Source organism: Somniosus microcephalus, chromosome 2 (genome assembly GCF_052327205.1).
Source record: "Somniosus microcephalus isolate GS21.2 chromosome 2, FLI_Smic_1.0, whole genome shotgun sequence".
Lineage (NCBI taxonomy): Eukaryota > Metazoa > Chordata > Chondrichthyes > Squaliformes > Somniosidae > Somniosus > Somniosus microcephalus.
The window spans coordinates 107,518,423-107,535,064 of record NC_140988.1 but is presented as its reverse complement, the minus strand read 5'-3'; the positions used below and the strand labels follow the sequence as shown (position 1 = coordinate 107,535,064).

The window sequence follows — 16,642 nt, the reverse complement described above, 5'->3', positions numbered from 1 at the left end:
ACAGTTACCGGGGAGAGAGATCGAATCAGTGGAAAGGAAACAAAGTTTGTGGTGTGAACTGAAGACAATGGCTTCGGTCTTCCCAATATTTAATTGGAGGAAATTTCTACTGATCTAGTGCTGGATGTCGGACAAGCAGTCTGATAGTATAGAGAAGGTGGAGGGTTTGGCTCCGGGTCCTCCAATGCCTCAAATTTAAACTCAGCCTGGTGTTTAACTCCTTCCTATCTCTCACCTCCTCTGGTGCTGCAACCCCCACCCCAAACTCTTTGTTGCTCCGATTCCGGCCTCTCTTCCCCACACCAATGGCAGCTGTGGCTTCAGCCACCTAAGTTCATGCCCAGGAATCACCCCCCTTAACCCCTCTGTCTCTCTACCCTTCTCTCCCTCTCTACCGGTCTCTCCTCCTTGAAGACCCATCGCTTTCACCAAGCTTTTCATCACCCCTCCTAATATCTCCTCCTTTGGTTCAGCCTCTATTTTTACTTTCTGTGGAGCACTTCGAGATATTTTTCTCTGTTAATACAGCTTTATAAATGCAAGTTGTTGAGTATGAAAAGAACCCCAACCCAGGGATTTGCGACGAGGTCAATAGCCTGCTGCACTTCCATCCTCTTAAAAGGATCCGTGGATTTTCAGGCCCATAATTTCAGAACTAGGACAAAAAAATTAGGTCAATTCAAATATTCAACATGTTAAAATATCCTTTTCCAAAGTCAATGTTTGCTAAGGACTATGGTATCAACTGCATCTGTGAACCCAAGTCATAAAGAAGCAACATGACTGTCAAATAAAGCATACCTTATGTTTAAGTGATTTTAATTTTTCTATCCTGTATTAAAGGTTGCTAAGGTGAAGTAATTGACAGAAGTTTCCAACAATTGTTATCAACATTATATTTACTATATAGTAACTATCAGGATTGTATTACAGCAGCTGGTTACACATTTACCCTCATGAAGAAATGCCCACTAAAAGAAGTTAAAAGCCAGCAGGTAGTTACCACAGCTGGGCTCATAACTTGCAACACATGCTTAGCGAAATCCGTTTTTCCAAGCATCATGCCGAAAAAGTTTCAGGACCAACAGGTTTTTGTAAAAGTATATTAATGTGCTACCTTCATGAATTATCTCCAACACTTCTGTCGCTTTGAGGTTATCATAAGGATGTACATCAAAACCCAGCTCTCGTAACCTATTAAAAAAAAAACACAAAATGTATCTAGACTTATCCAGAGCTGCCTTTATGCAAGTTTTTTTTTTTTTAATCATCCCCTTAGGGTCTCTCTTACTACATACAATTCCCAGTCAAGAGCAAAAACTGCAAAATAGGCCACCGCCTATTCTGATCCTTGACTAGGACGTGCGCAAGAGCAGCCCAGGGTGACTTCCCAAGATGTTCCCCTCTCCATGGAGAAGTGCTTCACCACAAAAAGACATCAGTAACTCGACAGGAACTCAGGAGCAAACCAACGTCCTACTGCTCTGATACAGAACGGTGGCATTCAATTGCATGGCACCAATCACTCATTAAGTTGCATCTCTCTACCTAGTCAGCTCTTAACAAAAGAACAAAATAAAACTTGTAAAGAGTAATAAAAACAGAAAATGCTGGAAATACTCAGTTGGTCAGGCAGCATCTGTAGAGAGAGAAATAAAGTTGATGACCTTTCATCAGAACTGGAAAAAGTTAGAGATGTAACCGTTTTTTTAAGCAAGAGGCAGGGAAAGGGGATGGGGAGGAAAGAACAAAACCGAGTGACTGCTGCCAACGAACCGGAAGCTACACAGAAGCACTCTGCATAAATGTCAGGTCCCAAACTTGAAAAAGTAACGTTCACTACAACAGAGCGAGGAGCTGATAGCGATAAGCACACTCAGCGAGAGTACAATAAAACTCGCACAAGCTCAACATCCTAATATCACCTTCAAGTCACATTTCCCCATTAAATTGTACTGGAAGTTTTATCGGTTCATTCTGATGAATTAATCACACCGCTGCCACTCTTTCTCATGTTCCTTCTCCGCCCTCCCTCTCGTTTTCCTCCCCAGTCTCTATCTAGCGCACCTCTCTTTATCTCTCCGCAGTGTGTCTACTCTCTTTCTCAATGATCCTTTTCCCAGCCGATTAAATCCTAACATCCTGCCCTTGCATTTTGTTCACCAGATGCGTGTTCAAACCACAACAGACAGACCACCTTCCAGCTAGGTGGCATTATGGCACCAGTCTTTCCTGATACTTACCTCTGATTAGTTGGAGGGAATCACGTGACAGGGCCCTTCCCAGTACACAAGAGCTAGCGATAAATACAATCTGTAAGAGTACAATAAAACCTGAAATTTCCACCCCTCACCTTTCTCGCTCACTAATCTGTGGGAAATCCGGAGAACACAAAAAAAAAACTGGAACTGTGCATGCACAACTACTTTATGTCGTTGGCAGCAGTCGCGTCCAAGAACAAAAGGGAAGGTCTGTGATGGGGTGGAAGGCAGGAGAGATTAAATGACAAGAGAGGACGGTACAAGGCAAAAGGGGATGGTAATGGGACAAGTAATATATAAGAGAAGCCTATGTGATTTAACTTTAAATCTAGGGCTTTTTAAACTAAAATATACCACAGTACTTTTCAGCACCAGGATGCTATTTTAGGTCAATTTTATAAATCTGGCATGCTTTTTAAAAAAATTAATTTTAAAAATGTGTTGCTATGATGCAATATTAAATGCACATCCAAATAATAGGATTGGTGTCCAGATTCCAAAATAGCAGACCTAGTAATGTTATGAGGTGATCGACCAAATAAATAAAATAAAATATATATGTCTTGCATACGAACACACTTGCCATCAGTCTGACACTTCCTGTAGCATTTCTTGTTGTCCTCCTAGGTGAACCTCCCAGCTAGGTGGCATTATGGCACCAGTCTTTCCTGATACTTACCTCTGATTAGTTGGAGGGGATCATGTGACAGGGCCCTTCCCAGTACACAAGAGCTACAATTTATGTTGGCTAAGGGAGGAGAGGAGGGGAGGGAAACAAAGAACAGTTGGCAGGGGGTACTGGACTACAAGTGAGAGGGAAAAGGTTGAAGGGAAGTGTGCAGGGGTTAAGTTAAAATTACCCCCAGTCTCTATGGGCAATTAGTTAGCCACCCCTCTGGTTCCCCACTGAAACCTCTCGCTCCCAGTATATTGTTTATAATTCCACTCCCAGTATATTGTTTCTAATTCCACTCCCAGTATATTGTTTCTAATTCCACTCCCAGTATACTGTATCTAATTCCACTCCCAGTATATTGTTTCTAATTCCACTCCCAGTATAGTGTTTCTAATTCCACTCCCAGTATAGTGTTTCTAATTCCACTCCCAGTATATTGTTTCTAATTCCACTCCCAGTATAGTGTTTCTAATTCCACTCCCAGTATATTGTTTCTAATTCCACTCCCAGTATAGTGTTTCTAATTCCACTCCCAGTATAGTGTTTCTAATTCCACTCCCAGTACAGGTTGACTATCCCTTATCCGAAAACCTTGGGACCAGCTGTGTTTCGGTTTTCGGAAATTTTCGGATTTCAGGAGGTATTATTTCAGACTGGGAAACTCTGAACATTAAATTAATTTGGTAATTAGTATTTGTATTTAATATAAATTTTAAAAGTTCAGGCTACCTCTTGCGACTATTCCGTGTCTCATTCCCCTTCCTGCTTCTCTGTGCTGCCGCTCCCAGTCTGTTTACAGCTCCCCCTGCTCTGTATCTAATTCCCCTTCCTGCTTCTCTGAATTCCTTGACTTAGCGGGGGTCTGGGGCTCGACTGCCGCTGCCAGTTGTGGGAAAGCCGGATATCGGCTGACTCCTACGCTAAGCTGGCCCGCAAATCAGGTCGGGGGGGGGGGGGGGCGGGAGAAAAGAATATCGGATGAGCTGCTGCAGCTATCGGACGGGCCGCTGTATTTGTTGGGTTCACTCTCCCGGTACCTCCTTCACACTGCCCGGCTCAGCCTGCAATCTCCTACCCAGGAGGGAACTCTGTGACCCTCTGCCCTGCTCACAGGGAAAGGCAGAGCTCCCTCAATCACACTTAACATCGAGAGCGAAGGCCGACGTGTCGACAATCTGCAGGAATTATAGTTCCGGGCCCCGCAGGACCGCTCCTGCCATGTTTTGCGCCACTCGGGTCATGTCATGCGCACGACTTACGCTGAACGAAAAAACATTCGGTTTTCAGAGGTTTTCGGAAGTTCGGATAAAGGGCAGTCTACCTGTATAGTGTTTCTAATTCCACTCCCAGTATAGTGTTTCTAATTCCACTCCCAGTATAGTGTTTCTAATTCCACTCCCAGTATGTTTCTAATTCCACTCCCAGTATAATGTTTCTAATTCCACTCCCAGTATAATGTTTCTAATTCCACTCCCAGTATCGTGTTTCTAATTCCACTCGCAGTATAGTGTTTCTAATTCCACTCCCAGTATAGTGTTTCTAATTCCACTCCCAGAATAGTGTTTCTAATTCCACTCCCAGTATAATGTTTCTAATTCCACTCCAGTGTTTCTAATTCCACTCCCAGTATAGAATTTCTAATTCCACTCCCAGTATAGAGTTTCTAATTCCACTCGCAGTATAGTGTTTCTAATTCCACTCCCAGTATAGTGTTCCTAATTCCACTCCCAGTATAGTGTTTCTAATTCCACTCCCAGTAGTTTTTCTAATTCCACTCCCAGTACAGTGTTTCTAATTCCACTCGCAGTATATTGTTTCTAATTCCACTCGCAGTATATTGTTTCTAATTCCAATCCCGTGTTTCTAATTCCACTCCCAGTATAGAATTTCTAATTCCACTCCCAGTATAGAGTTTCTAATTCCACTCGCAGTATAGTGTTTCTAATTCCACTCCCAGTATAGTTTCTAATTCCACTCCCAGTATCGTGTTTCTAATTCCACTCCCAGTATCGTGTTTCTAATTCCACTCCCAGTATAGTGTTTCTAATTCCACTCCCAGTATAGTGTTTCTAATTCCACTCCCAGTATCGTGTTTCTAATTCCACTCCCAGTATCGTGTTTCTAATTCCACTCCCAGTATAGTGTTTCTAATTCCACTCCCAGTATAATGTTTCTAATTCCACTCCCAGTATAGTGTTTCTAATTCCACTCCCAGTATAGAGTTTCTAATTCCACGCCCAGTATATTGTTTCTAATTCCACTCCCAGTAGTGTTTCTAATTCCACTCCCAGTATATGGTTTCTAATTCCACTCCCAGCATAATGTTTCTAATTCCACTCCCAGTATAGTGTTTCTAATTCCACTCCCAGTATAGTGTTTCTAATTCCACTCCCAGTATAGTGTTTCTAATTCCACTCCCAGTAGTGTTTCTAATTCCACTCCCAGTATAATGTTTCTAATTCCACTCCCAGTATATGGTTTCTAATTCCACTCAGTATAGTGTTTCTAATTCCACTCCTAGAATAGTGTTTCTAATTCCACTCCCAGTATAGTGTTTCTAATTCCACTCCCAGTATAGTGTTTCTAATTCCACTCGCAGTATAGTGTTTCTAATTCCACTCCCAGTATAGTGTTTCTAATTCCACTCCTAGAATAGTGTTTCTAATTCCACTCCCAGTATAGTGTTTCTAATTCCACTCCCAGTATAGTGTTTCTAATTCCACTCCCAGTATAGTGTTTCTAATTCCACTCCCAGTATAGTGTTTCTAATTCCACTCCCAGTATAGTGTTTCTAATTCCACTCCCAGTAGTGTTTCTAATTCCACTCCCAGTATAATGTTTCTAATTCCACTCCCAGTATAGTGTTTCTAATTCCACTCGCAGTATAGTGTTTCTAATTCCACTCCCAGTATAGTGTTTCTAATTCCACTCCTAGAATAGTGTTTCTAATTCCACTCCCAGTATAGTGTTTCTAATTCCACTCCCAGCATAATGTTTCTAATTCCACTCCCAGTATAGTGTTTCTAATTCCACTCCCAGTATAGTGTTTCTAATTCCACTCCCAGTATAGTGTTTCTAATTCCACTCCCAGTAGTGTTTCTAATTCCACTCCCAGTATAATGTTTCTAATTCCACTCCCAGTATATGGTTTCTAATTCCACTCAGTATAGTGTTTCTAATTCCACTCCTAGAATAGTGTTTCTAATTCCACTCCCAGTATAGTGTTTCTAATTCCACTCCCAGTATAGTGTTTCTAATTCCACTCGCAGTATAGTGTTTCTAATTCCACTCCCAGTATATGGTTTCTAATTCCACTCCCAGCATAATGTTTCTAATTCCACTCCCAGTATAGTGTTTCTAATTCCACTCCCAGTATAGTGTTTCTAATTCCACTCCCAGTATAGTGTTTCTAATTCCACTCCCAGTAGTGTTTCTAATTCCACTCCCAGTATAATGTTTCTAATTCCACTCCCAGTATATGGTTTCTAATTCCACTCAGTATAGTGTTTCTAATTCCACTCCTAGAATAGTGTTTCTAATTCCACTCCCAGTATAGTGTTTCTAATTCCACTCGCAGTAGTGTTTCTAATTCCACTCGCAGTAGTGTTTCTAATTCCACTCCCAGTATAGTGTTTCTAATTCCACTCCTAGAATAGTGTTTCTAATTCCACTCCTAGAATAGTGTTTCTAATTCCACTCCCAGGATAGTGTTTCTAATTCCACTCGCAGTATAGTGTTTCTAATTCCACTCCCAGTATATTGTTTCTAATTCCACTCCCAGTATAATGTTTCTAATTCCACTCCCAGTATAATGTTTCTAATTCCACTCCCAGTATATGGTTTCTAATTCCACTCCCAGTATAGTGTTTCTAATTCCACTCCCAGTATATTGTTTCTAATTCCACTCCCAGTATAGTGTTTCTAATTCCACTCCCAGTATAGTGTTTCTAATTCCACTCCCAGTATATAGTTTCTAATTCCACTCCCAGTATAGTGTTTCTAATTCCACTCCCAGTATAGTGTTTCTAATTCCACTCCCAGTATAATGTTTCTAATTCCACTCCCAGTATAATGTTTCTAATTCCACTCCCAGTAGTGTTTCTAATTCCACTCCCAGTATAGTGTTTCTAATTCCACTCCCAGTATATAGTTTCTAATTCCACTCCCAGTATAGTGTTTCTAATTCCACTCCCAGTATAATGTTTCTAATTCCACTCCCAGTATAGTGTTTCTAATTCCACTCCCAGTATAGTGTTTCTAATTCCACTCCCAGTATAGTGTTTCTAATTCCACTCCCAGTATAGTGTTTCTAATTCCACTCCCAGTAGTGTTTCTAATTCCACTCCCAGTATAGTGTTTCTAATTCCACTCCCAGTATAGAGTTTCTAATTCCACTCGCAGTAGTGTTTCTAATTCCACTCCCAGTATAGTGTTTCTAATTCCACTCCCAGTATAGTGTTTCTAATTCCACTCCCAGTATAATGTTTCTATTTCCACTCGTAGTATATTGTTTCTAATTCCACTCCCAGTATAATGTTGCTAATTCCACTCCCAGTATAGTGTTTCTAATTCCACTCCCAGTATAGTGTTTCTAATTCCACTCCCAGTATAGTGTTTCTAATTCCACTCCCAGTATAGTGTTTCTAATTCCACTCCCAGTATAGAGTTTCTAATTCCACTCGCAGTAGTGTTTCTAATTCCACTCCCAGTATAGTGTTTCTAATTCCACTCCCAGTATAGAGTTTCTAATTCCACTCGCAGTAGTGTTTCTAATTCCACTCCCAGTATAGTGTTTCTAATTCCACTCCCAGTATAATGTTTCTATTTCCACTCGTAGTATATTGTTTCTAATTCCACTCCCAGTATAATGTTGCTAATTCCACTCCCAGTATAATGTTTCTAATTCCACTCGCAGTATAGTGTTTCTAATTCCACTCCCAGTATAGTGTTTCTAATTCCACTCCCAGTATAATGTTTCTAATTCCACTCGCAGTATAGTGTTTCTAATTCCACTCCCAGTATAGTGTTTCTAATTCCACTCCCAGCATCGTGTTTTTCTTTTAATTCCCACCCTCTGCGGTGTTGTGTTGTCTCATGGCTCCTGGAGTAGGGGGGAGAGAATAAAATTGGCAAGGGCTCATACTGTGGATTGCTATTTAGTGTTTGTGGAAGAATGGCCATTTGGCTAGACGTCAGAAGCCAATCAACATCTGTGCAACCATACCCCAACATGAGGCAGTAACTGTGAGGGGGTCATGAATTGGAGGGGAAAAGGACAGAATTGTCCGAGACTTTCCTGACGTCTCATTAGGTAAGTCCGGTATGCTATTGAGTCAGAGGGACCTGGAAAATCAAGGTTTGATCCCTGGATAAGAGGTGGTGGGGGCAGGAAATCAGCTAGGGCCAGGGGTTCTCAACTGGGGGGTCTGCAGCCCCCTGTGGGTCAGTGAGAAGGTTTCAGGGGTTCCGGCAAAGTTAAGATTCTAGCTGGCACGGCCCTCCGCCCAGCACCACCTCTTATCAATGACTGGCAGCGATGCCCTTTGTGCCCTTATTTATAGCGGGAGGGCGTAGCTGTGGGAAAACAGCTCAGTGCAACCAATAAGAATTGTGGGCAAGGAGCGCAGAGCCTATCTCAACCCATTACTCAACCCAAATCTCAGTCCAAAGATGTGCAGGTTAGGTTGATTTGGCTATGATAAATTGACCCTTAGTGTTAGGGGATTAATTACGTGGGGTTACGGGGATAGGGTGGGATATGTGTCGGTGCAGGCTCGATGGGCCGAAATGGCCTCTATCTGCACTGTGAGGATTCTGTGATTCTGTGATTACAGTGTAGCTCACACACCAGCTCGCGCAGCCGCAGCATGCCCGTAGACTTGCAGGAGTGGTCGAGATGGACGAGAAACCGGCGCAGTCCCTCAGCGTCAAATATGATAACGTGGACATAGATGTGCTGGGTAAAGTGCTGACTCCGACCCAGGTACTGACTGCAGCGGAGAACTGAACACACAGAAACCATTACAGAGCTTGGAGCATGCACCAAGAAGCAAAAAATAAAAGGATGAATTAATCTGTGTGCAAGGTGCCTAATGGCACGTGTGGGAATCAATCCAGCTGCTGGAAATTAATAATGCTGATGGGGGGAGGGACCATCGTCAGGCTGACCTTAATATTGGGCTATATGTTGTGTGCCGTTGAATCACTTTTAGCTTCTGTGATTATTAAAACTGGATTCCAATTTAATAACTATTAGAAAGCAAACTGAATAAATACTGAAATATTTCTTTAAAAGTGACTGCAGTAGAAGCTGGGTTTATTTTGCTGCTGCAAAGCTGGCTGCCATCTTCTTGCACTGTGTCTGGGCCTCCTGCACGATCCCATTCGACTGTTGGTCGCAAACTTTCCAGCGATCGAAAATTAACAAACCCCTTTAGGAATTTTGATTTCCTAACTTAAAAAAAATTAGTATTTATTAATATTTTTATAGACATCTCCATTTATGTCGAGTTCTGCATAGGTTTAGAAACGTGCAGTTCTTTGTGGGATACGTTATTTATAATTTTATGCTGAAAGCTGAGGCAAATCCCTTGGGATATTTTCCTGCTCCGCTGCAAGCTCAGAAATTTCCCGGTCACAGTGTACCAGAATTGCTCTGCAGTCAGTCCATTGACTACCATGGGATTACCACTTACAAGTCTGAGTAAACTGATTTAGTGTTAACAAAAAAGGCTAGGGCCTTGCCACAAGATCCTGAGAATTACAGGTTTCTAAAATATCCCATTTACTCGCCCATGTTCGGTACGTGTGGAATAAGGAAATTAACAGAATTGTTGCTCAGCACCAGCAACAAGTTTCACATTAAGTAATTAAAATAACAATAATATAGATATGTTTAATTGTATAACACATTTTTATACAAAAAAAGTGCGTTACTGGGGGTCCATGGAATTTTTATAAGACGGGAGGGGGGCCTCAGCAGCCAATAGGTTGAGAACCCCCACGCTAGGGTACCTGCTCCTGATCACTATTCAGAAATCCCTGCTGGAAATGGGAGAGGAGGGGAGGATAATTTGGGTGGGTGGAGGCAGGACAAGAAGTAGGACTTAGATTTTAATACCCATTAACTGCGTATCTTTTATGAAAATGTGCACTTTTGCCGACTACTTCTTTCTTTGTTCTTGCTGCCAGAGGAGACTGCAAGGTCAGGCAAAAATGCTAAAAGTGAATTGATATTTGCTATTAGTGTAACCTTACATTAATCGGAAAAGGTCCCAGGTCATAGGAATAACTCCAATGCCAGGTAGGGAAAATTACAATAAAAAATTTAGGATGTCAAATTAATAAAGGTCCCACAAAGTGTAATACAGGTTGAGCGTCCTGAATCCGGCAACCGAGGCTGAGCTGGTTTTCGTGTTTTTCCGGACTTCGGAACGTGTTTCTGATGTCCGAAGTCTGGAAATATCGCAACCTGGGCTCGGGCGTTTCCGGACTTCGGACATCAGAAACACGTTCCGAGTCCGGAAATGCCTGGGCCATTACTTGTAGTGCATGACGCATTTCTCCGCCCCTCCCTTTCTGTTAAAGGGGAGGGATGCTGCGAGCTCTGCAGAGCATCCGAGGGCCCACACCAGGCCACCAGGGCAGCGTGGTGCCGTGGCCGCAGCCTGGCGGAAACACTTAGTGGAGCTGTGCAGATTAAAATGATAAAACACAACACTAAAGTTTTATTGCATCACTCGCATTTTTCGTAGGATTTTTCAAAAAAAGACAACAAAAGTTAATGGCTTTTTGAAGTACAGGTGGAGCGTCCAAAATCAGGAGTTCCGGATTACGGAATCCGGACGACCCTGCCACCAATCGTCCCGGAGTCCGGATTGCGGAACATTCTGGATGTCAGAACTCCGGATTTTGGACGCTCAACCTGTATGTACAAATTGCTTGTGTGTACACAAGAGAAAGTTATATCATGTGACCTCACTTTTTTCGGTTGAGGATAAGCATGTTAAATTACATGAAAACTAATGGAAACCTCGGAGCGACTGGGGTCAATTGCTTCAAACCTGTTCTTATAATTCCACATACTAAATAGCAGCATTGCAACACAATGAGATGTAGCCGAGACTAACGGAGAGCCCAACAAAAAATGAAATGATGTTGGCGATTCCTTGATGGCTATGCGTTGCAGCCGAGACAATTGGCATCCTCCAATTAACTCCTCTGCTACCTCTCCACTTTCCTCTGGATAACAAGCCAAACCTCCCCCAAGGCTCCCCTGCTCTAGGCCTGAACTCCAGTCTCGCTCTAGTTTCTCTTCATGCCCTTTCTGAGCTCATCTTGTCAAGGAGACCCAGCTCCTGCTCCCTTGACTGCGTTCTCACAAAACTGCTGACCACTCAATTTCCCTTCCTCGCTCCCATGTTAGCTCACATTGTATATGGTTCTCTCTCCTCAGGTACTGCACCATTCCCTTTCAAAGGTGCCGTCATTATATCCAACCTCAAAAAAAATCTCGACTCAGTCCTTGAAAAATATCACCCAATCTCTTATGTCCCTTCCAAGTTCTTGAATGTATTGTCGTCTCCCAAATCCAAACCCATCTTTTCCAGCAATTCCCTATTTGAATCTCTCTAATCCGATATCTGCCCCTGCCACAGCACCAAAACAGCCCTAAACAAAGTCACAAATGATATCCTCTGCAACTGTGACCACGGTGTATTCTCTGTCCTCATCCACCTCGACCTTTCTGCAACCCTTCACAAGGTCAACCACAGTGCCCTCCACCAACACCACTCCTCGGCTCAGTGATACTACCCTCGCCTGGTTCCACTCTTACTGATCTGATCATACCAGAGTACCTCCAAGTATGGCTTCTCTTCTCACCCCCATACCATTACCTCCAGAGACCTCCCCCGCTCCCCTCCACCCCCAACAATCTATCCTTTGCCACGTTCTCTTCCTCATCTACATGCGGTACCTTGGCAACATCAAAGATGAACTCAGCTTCCATATGCATGCAGACGACACCCAGCTCTACTTCTCCAATGACTCGTCCACTGCCTCCATGTTGGAGGATAACTTGTCCAACATCCAGTCTTGGAGAAGCCACAATTTCCTCCACATAAACTTTGTTAAGACCAAAACCATCGTCTTTGCTCCTGCCACAAACTCCATCCCTCTCCCCGAAGAAGAAATGGGGTGTATTAAATACGGAAAGAGAAATAAAGAGAAAGGGAAAGAAAGATTGGATTGAGAGAGAGAAAAAGGAAAATATATATTGATTTTAATTTTAAATTTTAAAAACCTCTAGGAACAATTTACTACCTGCAGGAATGAGACTCCACAGTTTCAACTGTTCCCTTTCTGGGTCTCAAAGGCTGAGTGGCATTGCAGGAACACAAATCACATCATTAAAAGGATCCTGATGTTGTTAGGTGCCAGCCCTAACTTTCTGCAACAAGTTTAATTTATTTTAAGAGCACAGATGCAGTAATTTCTTGAAACACATGGGGAGGTTGAGGACGAGCTCCCATTTTTGCAAAGCTAACGGTGGAGCGGCGCAAATCATCCAGCAATTTGTGGCAATTCGCAACTCACGCCATATCTTTTCCTCGCCACAAATTGCTGGGTTATTTACACACCAATAACGGCTTGCGCGTTAAACCCATTGTTATTTTCCCAGCAAATCTGGGTCATCAATTCCGCTTTGTGATAAAGATATATTCAAGCAAGCCGGCATACCTTTTATCCAGATTGAATTTGTCAGCATTTGTGCCTCCTCTATCAGGCAATCCCAGAAACCAGTAAAAGCGCTCATGGTTGAAGATTAAAGCAATCCCTCGCCTGCGGTGCTTCATGTTGTATTCAATACATGGGTCCATGAGATCAGTACTGTGACAAAAAACAGGTGAACCAAATTCAGTACAAAGCAATAATGTCCATTTGGCAGGAGGCAACAAACAGCTTCTGTGACAAGTAAAAGCTGAGGCAATAGGAAGACAAATTTAATCAAAGCACAGATGTTTATACCAAGAACACACTAGACAACAGAAGTTATCCATTCATCCATACTTTTAGGAGTATGCGTAAAATGCATCTAAAAAGCACACTTGCCCATTGCATTTTGAAGTACATTAGAAGCGTTCTGTGATAAGTATTCCAAAATATCTACCCGATCATTTTGTTTACCATTATATGGAAGCTGTTTGTTTTTACAACCTTTTCTCCAGGTTATGTTTTATGATTCAGTGAGTTCTTCTGCTCTATTGCATGCTTCCATCACTCACTAAGACATAACAAGTGACGTCAATGATAGGGCAACAGGGAAGATTTTTCCCCAGACAATGATTAGTCCAAGTCAACAATCTTTTTTTAAGGAAAGCAGCAACAGCCAATCTCGATTCAATTTTTCCCCAGTGCTGCACCATTGTTTTTTGAAGAAAAGAAACTAGCTCTTGTTCTTCAATTGTAGCTGATCCTCTACATTATATTGCTAGAATTTCAAGGGAAGAAAATCAATATCATACAATTCCATCCATTTAAGAGTTTTACATGCAAACCCATGTTTTATGATGACCTCCTCATTGCTTTTGGATGAAGTGTTTACTGAGCATACCAAGATGACATACAAAAGGAGAAATTTAACCAGATTATCAATCAATCAATCAGTCTCCAAGCTTTAAATTCAGGAAGCTACAACTGATCCCTTTTATAACCTCCCACTTAAAATACATATTTCTTTCGCAGTTAGGGATAAGAAATTTAGTTCGTTGAATTACATTCTCATTTAACAATAAATTCTGCATCTATTTGTTGAAGAACAACCATGATCGTGCTATCCTTTTTGTTATGTCAATTATTGCTTTCACTCTGTTGTTATGAAGTAAATTGCTTATTAGTTTCTCGGTCTAGTTTCCTCCCTTGTAATATAGGTGAGATATAAACGTGAGGAAGTCGGTTTTGTTAGTTAATAAAATTATTGTTTTCTATTTTTAATGACAAGAACTGCAGAGATGAACATTAAAACTGGTGGATAAGCTGAAACCTCCAGTCGCACCCTCTCCATTTACTGCCCTTCTCCATTTACCGGCCCGCTCCATTTACCGCCCTGCTCCATTTACCGGCCCGGAAAAGTGAAATTGGTACATTTTTTGTGAAGGGGTTAAAATGAACCCTCTCAGAATAACAACTTTCTTTTATGAAAAAGACTCTCATGTGAAAAAGACTTTTGTGCTACTTTCACTAGTTTTGCACAAAGGACAGTGTGTAGAGAAACTTTGCAAAACAGAGATAAGACGCAACTGTGGGACAAGACAGAATGTGTGTTAAGCGATAAGAAATATGCTGCTTTAGCTAAAAATTGTAGACACAGCAGAATATAGGGGTCATGGGAATTTGACCTGTGACCAAAGGCATAGTAAGATGTAACTAACCTTTACTAATACTGAAAAGAATCCATATGTGACCAGGTGATTATTGTAATACAATGTGATCAGGTGATTATTGTAATACAATGTGATTGGATGAAAATAGAATAAAAAGCTGTACCAACCAAGAGAGAACGAGAAGGTGCTCGCACAGACCGCGGGGTCCGAGACTCTTCTCCCAGAGCTCTGATAATAAACTGCATCTTTTTACTTTTACACGGTTTAGATGTGAATTTATTTTCACCACAACAAATTGGCGCTGCGAGCAGGGTACTTCGGAGCTGGAACACCGCCTGTACCAGTGAACGGGGCGAGTAATCAAATCTTGACCGTCCAGAAATTGGATCACTCAGAAGGGCGGTGTGACAGCGACGCAGTACCAAAAGAATCTGGTAGCCGTGACGGGCGAGAGATGCAGTTCAAATAGTGGATAAGTCTAAATAAGTGGTTAAGTTGATTGACATCTGATGTGTTATTTCGGAATGTAAATGTCTCGAGGACCCATACTGAGCCAGCATTAAGAGGGCAATTGGGCCCCACATGAAGGCCAGAGTTAGTTGGGAATCCGAGACAGACTAAAAGTCTCTCTGTTGTATTGCATGGCGCGACGTATGGTAATAATGTATTAACGGCTACAAGTGAAATAATCACCTCTGACAGAGAGATAGTTACAAGTCAGGACCGCCATCACTAGTGGTGGATGATAGGTAGACCTCTGAGAACGAGTTACTAGGGAGGACCGGAACGCGGTAGACTAGTATCAAAAATAATACATTATGACAGAAGGTGGAGGCCCAGATTGGGGACCGCCGGGATCATTGAGTTGGCTCTTGATGTGCCTCAATAAATCCGAGACTCGATGTTAGCGAAACAAAACAAGGCTTTTATTGACTTAGAAGGTAACACACAGAGGAGAGGTATCTTCCATCCAGAGGTCTGCCGTACTGGATGTGATGCAGGCTGGGCCAGCTTACATAGGGGCCAGGTATGGGCGGAGCCCTACACACAGTACAATACAATGGTGAGGAAACGGAACTGAGGTAAGGGAAATGAAACTGAAACCAACCACAGTCACAGGCAGAGAATACCAATGAGTGATGAATGGAATATTTCATCACAGCTCTATGCTGACGATCAGAAAGGTTTGATAGATAAGATGAAAAAGGATGGATGGGATCCGTCTAAGGTACCAGTGTACCAACGAGAATGGTGGGAGACACAAAAGGGAAGTAAGACAAAGAAAGCTGGAGTTATATTGGTACACCAATTAGTAACGGTCATTCAAAAGATCGAGGAATTAAAACGAAAATCTACAGGAGCAGGTGACAAAATTAGAGGAAAAAAAATTGTCAAAACTAAAGGATAAACAAGGAGAAGGAAGATAGGGACACCGATGGAAAAAGAGAAACTTAAAGTTTTACTGACATGGAAGTTATTAACATTTGTGCTGAGACAAATAAAACACAAGATTTGCTGAGTGAAAGGAACCTTAAAAAAAATGCTGGAATTTCAGTTTGTGTGAAAGTTTTCCTGACTATGAATGTTTAAGAAGTTACAGTATTTCTTTTGTCTGAAAGTCTGTCTTTAAAAGAAAGATTCTGTTATGTTTGTTTTAACTCCACCCACTTGTGTTAAAAGCATTTAAAATCTTTTGTCTTGTCTTGGATTTTGGAAGCATGTGCGAATAAGATTGTGCCCCAAGAATTGAAAACAAAAACCTTTGAACTAATTTAAGTTAAGCTGGTGTGTAAAAACTAAGAGGAACAAAAAGTTTGTACAGGTAGACTATCCTTTATCCGAAAACCTTGGGACCAGCCGTGTTTCGGTTTTCGGAAAATTTCGGATTTCAGAAGGTTTTACGGGGCAGCACCCCGTAAGCCACCACTTTCGGTTTTCAGAGGTTTTCTGTTTTCGGAAGTGCGGATAAAGGCTGGTACACTATCCCTTATCCGAAAGGGTGGGGGTCGGCGGGGGGGGGGGGGTGGGGAGAAAAGAATATCGGACAGGCCGCTGCAGCTATCGGACGGGCCGCTGTATTGTTGGGTTCACTCTCCCGGTATACCTCCTTCACACTGCCCGGCTCGGCCTGCAATCTCCTACCCAGGAGGGAACTCAGTGACCCTCTGCCCTGCTCAGCGTAAGTCGTGTGCCACTCTGGTCATGTCGTGCGCACGACTTACGCTGAACGAAAAAACTTTCGGTTTTTAGAGGGTTTCGGTTTTCGGAAGTTCGGATAAAGGATAGTCTACCTGTATAACAAAAGATTAAGTTTCAGTCTA

At 42.2% G+C, this 16,642-nt stretch overlaps 1 protein-coding gene across 1 annotated transcript in view; it reads right to left on the bottom strand.

Moving 5' to 3' along the window:
* Window positions 1–16,642, bottom strand: part of LOC147122872 (caspase-6-like) — a 57,836-nt gene that overhangs the window by 11,689 nt on the left and 29,505 nt on the right. Inside the window, exons 4-5 of the mRNA XM_085961621.1 lie at window positions 12,679–12,828; window positions 1,118–1,194 (exon numbers count right to left, since the gene is read on the bottom strand). Of these exons, the coding sequence (XP_085817747.1) occupies window positions 1,118–1,194; window positions 12,679–12,828 (227 nt within the window). The remainder of the gene's footprint in view (window positions 1–1,117; window positions 1,195–12,678; window positions 12,829–16,642) is intronic.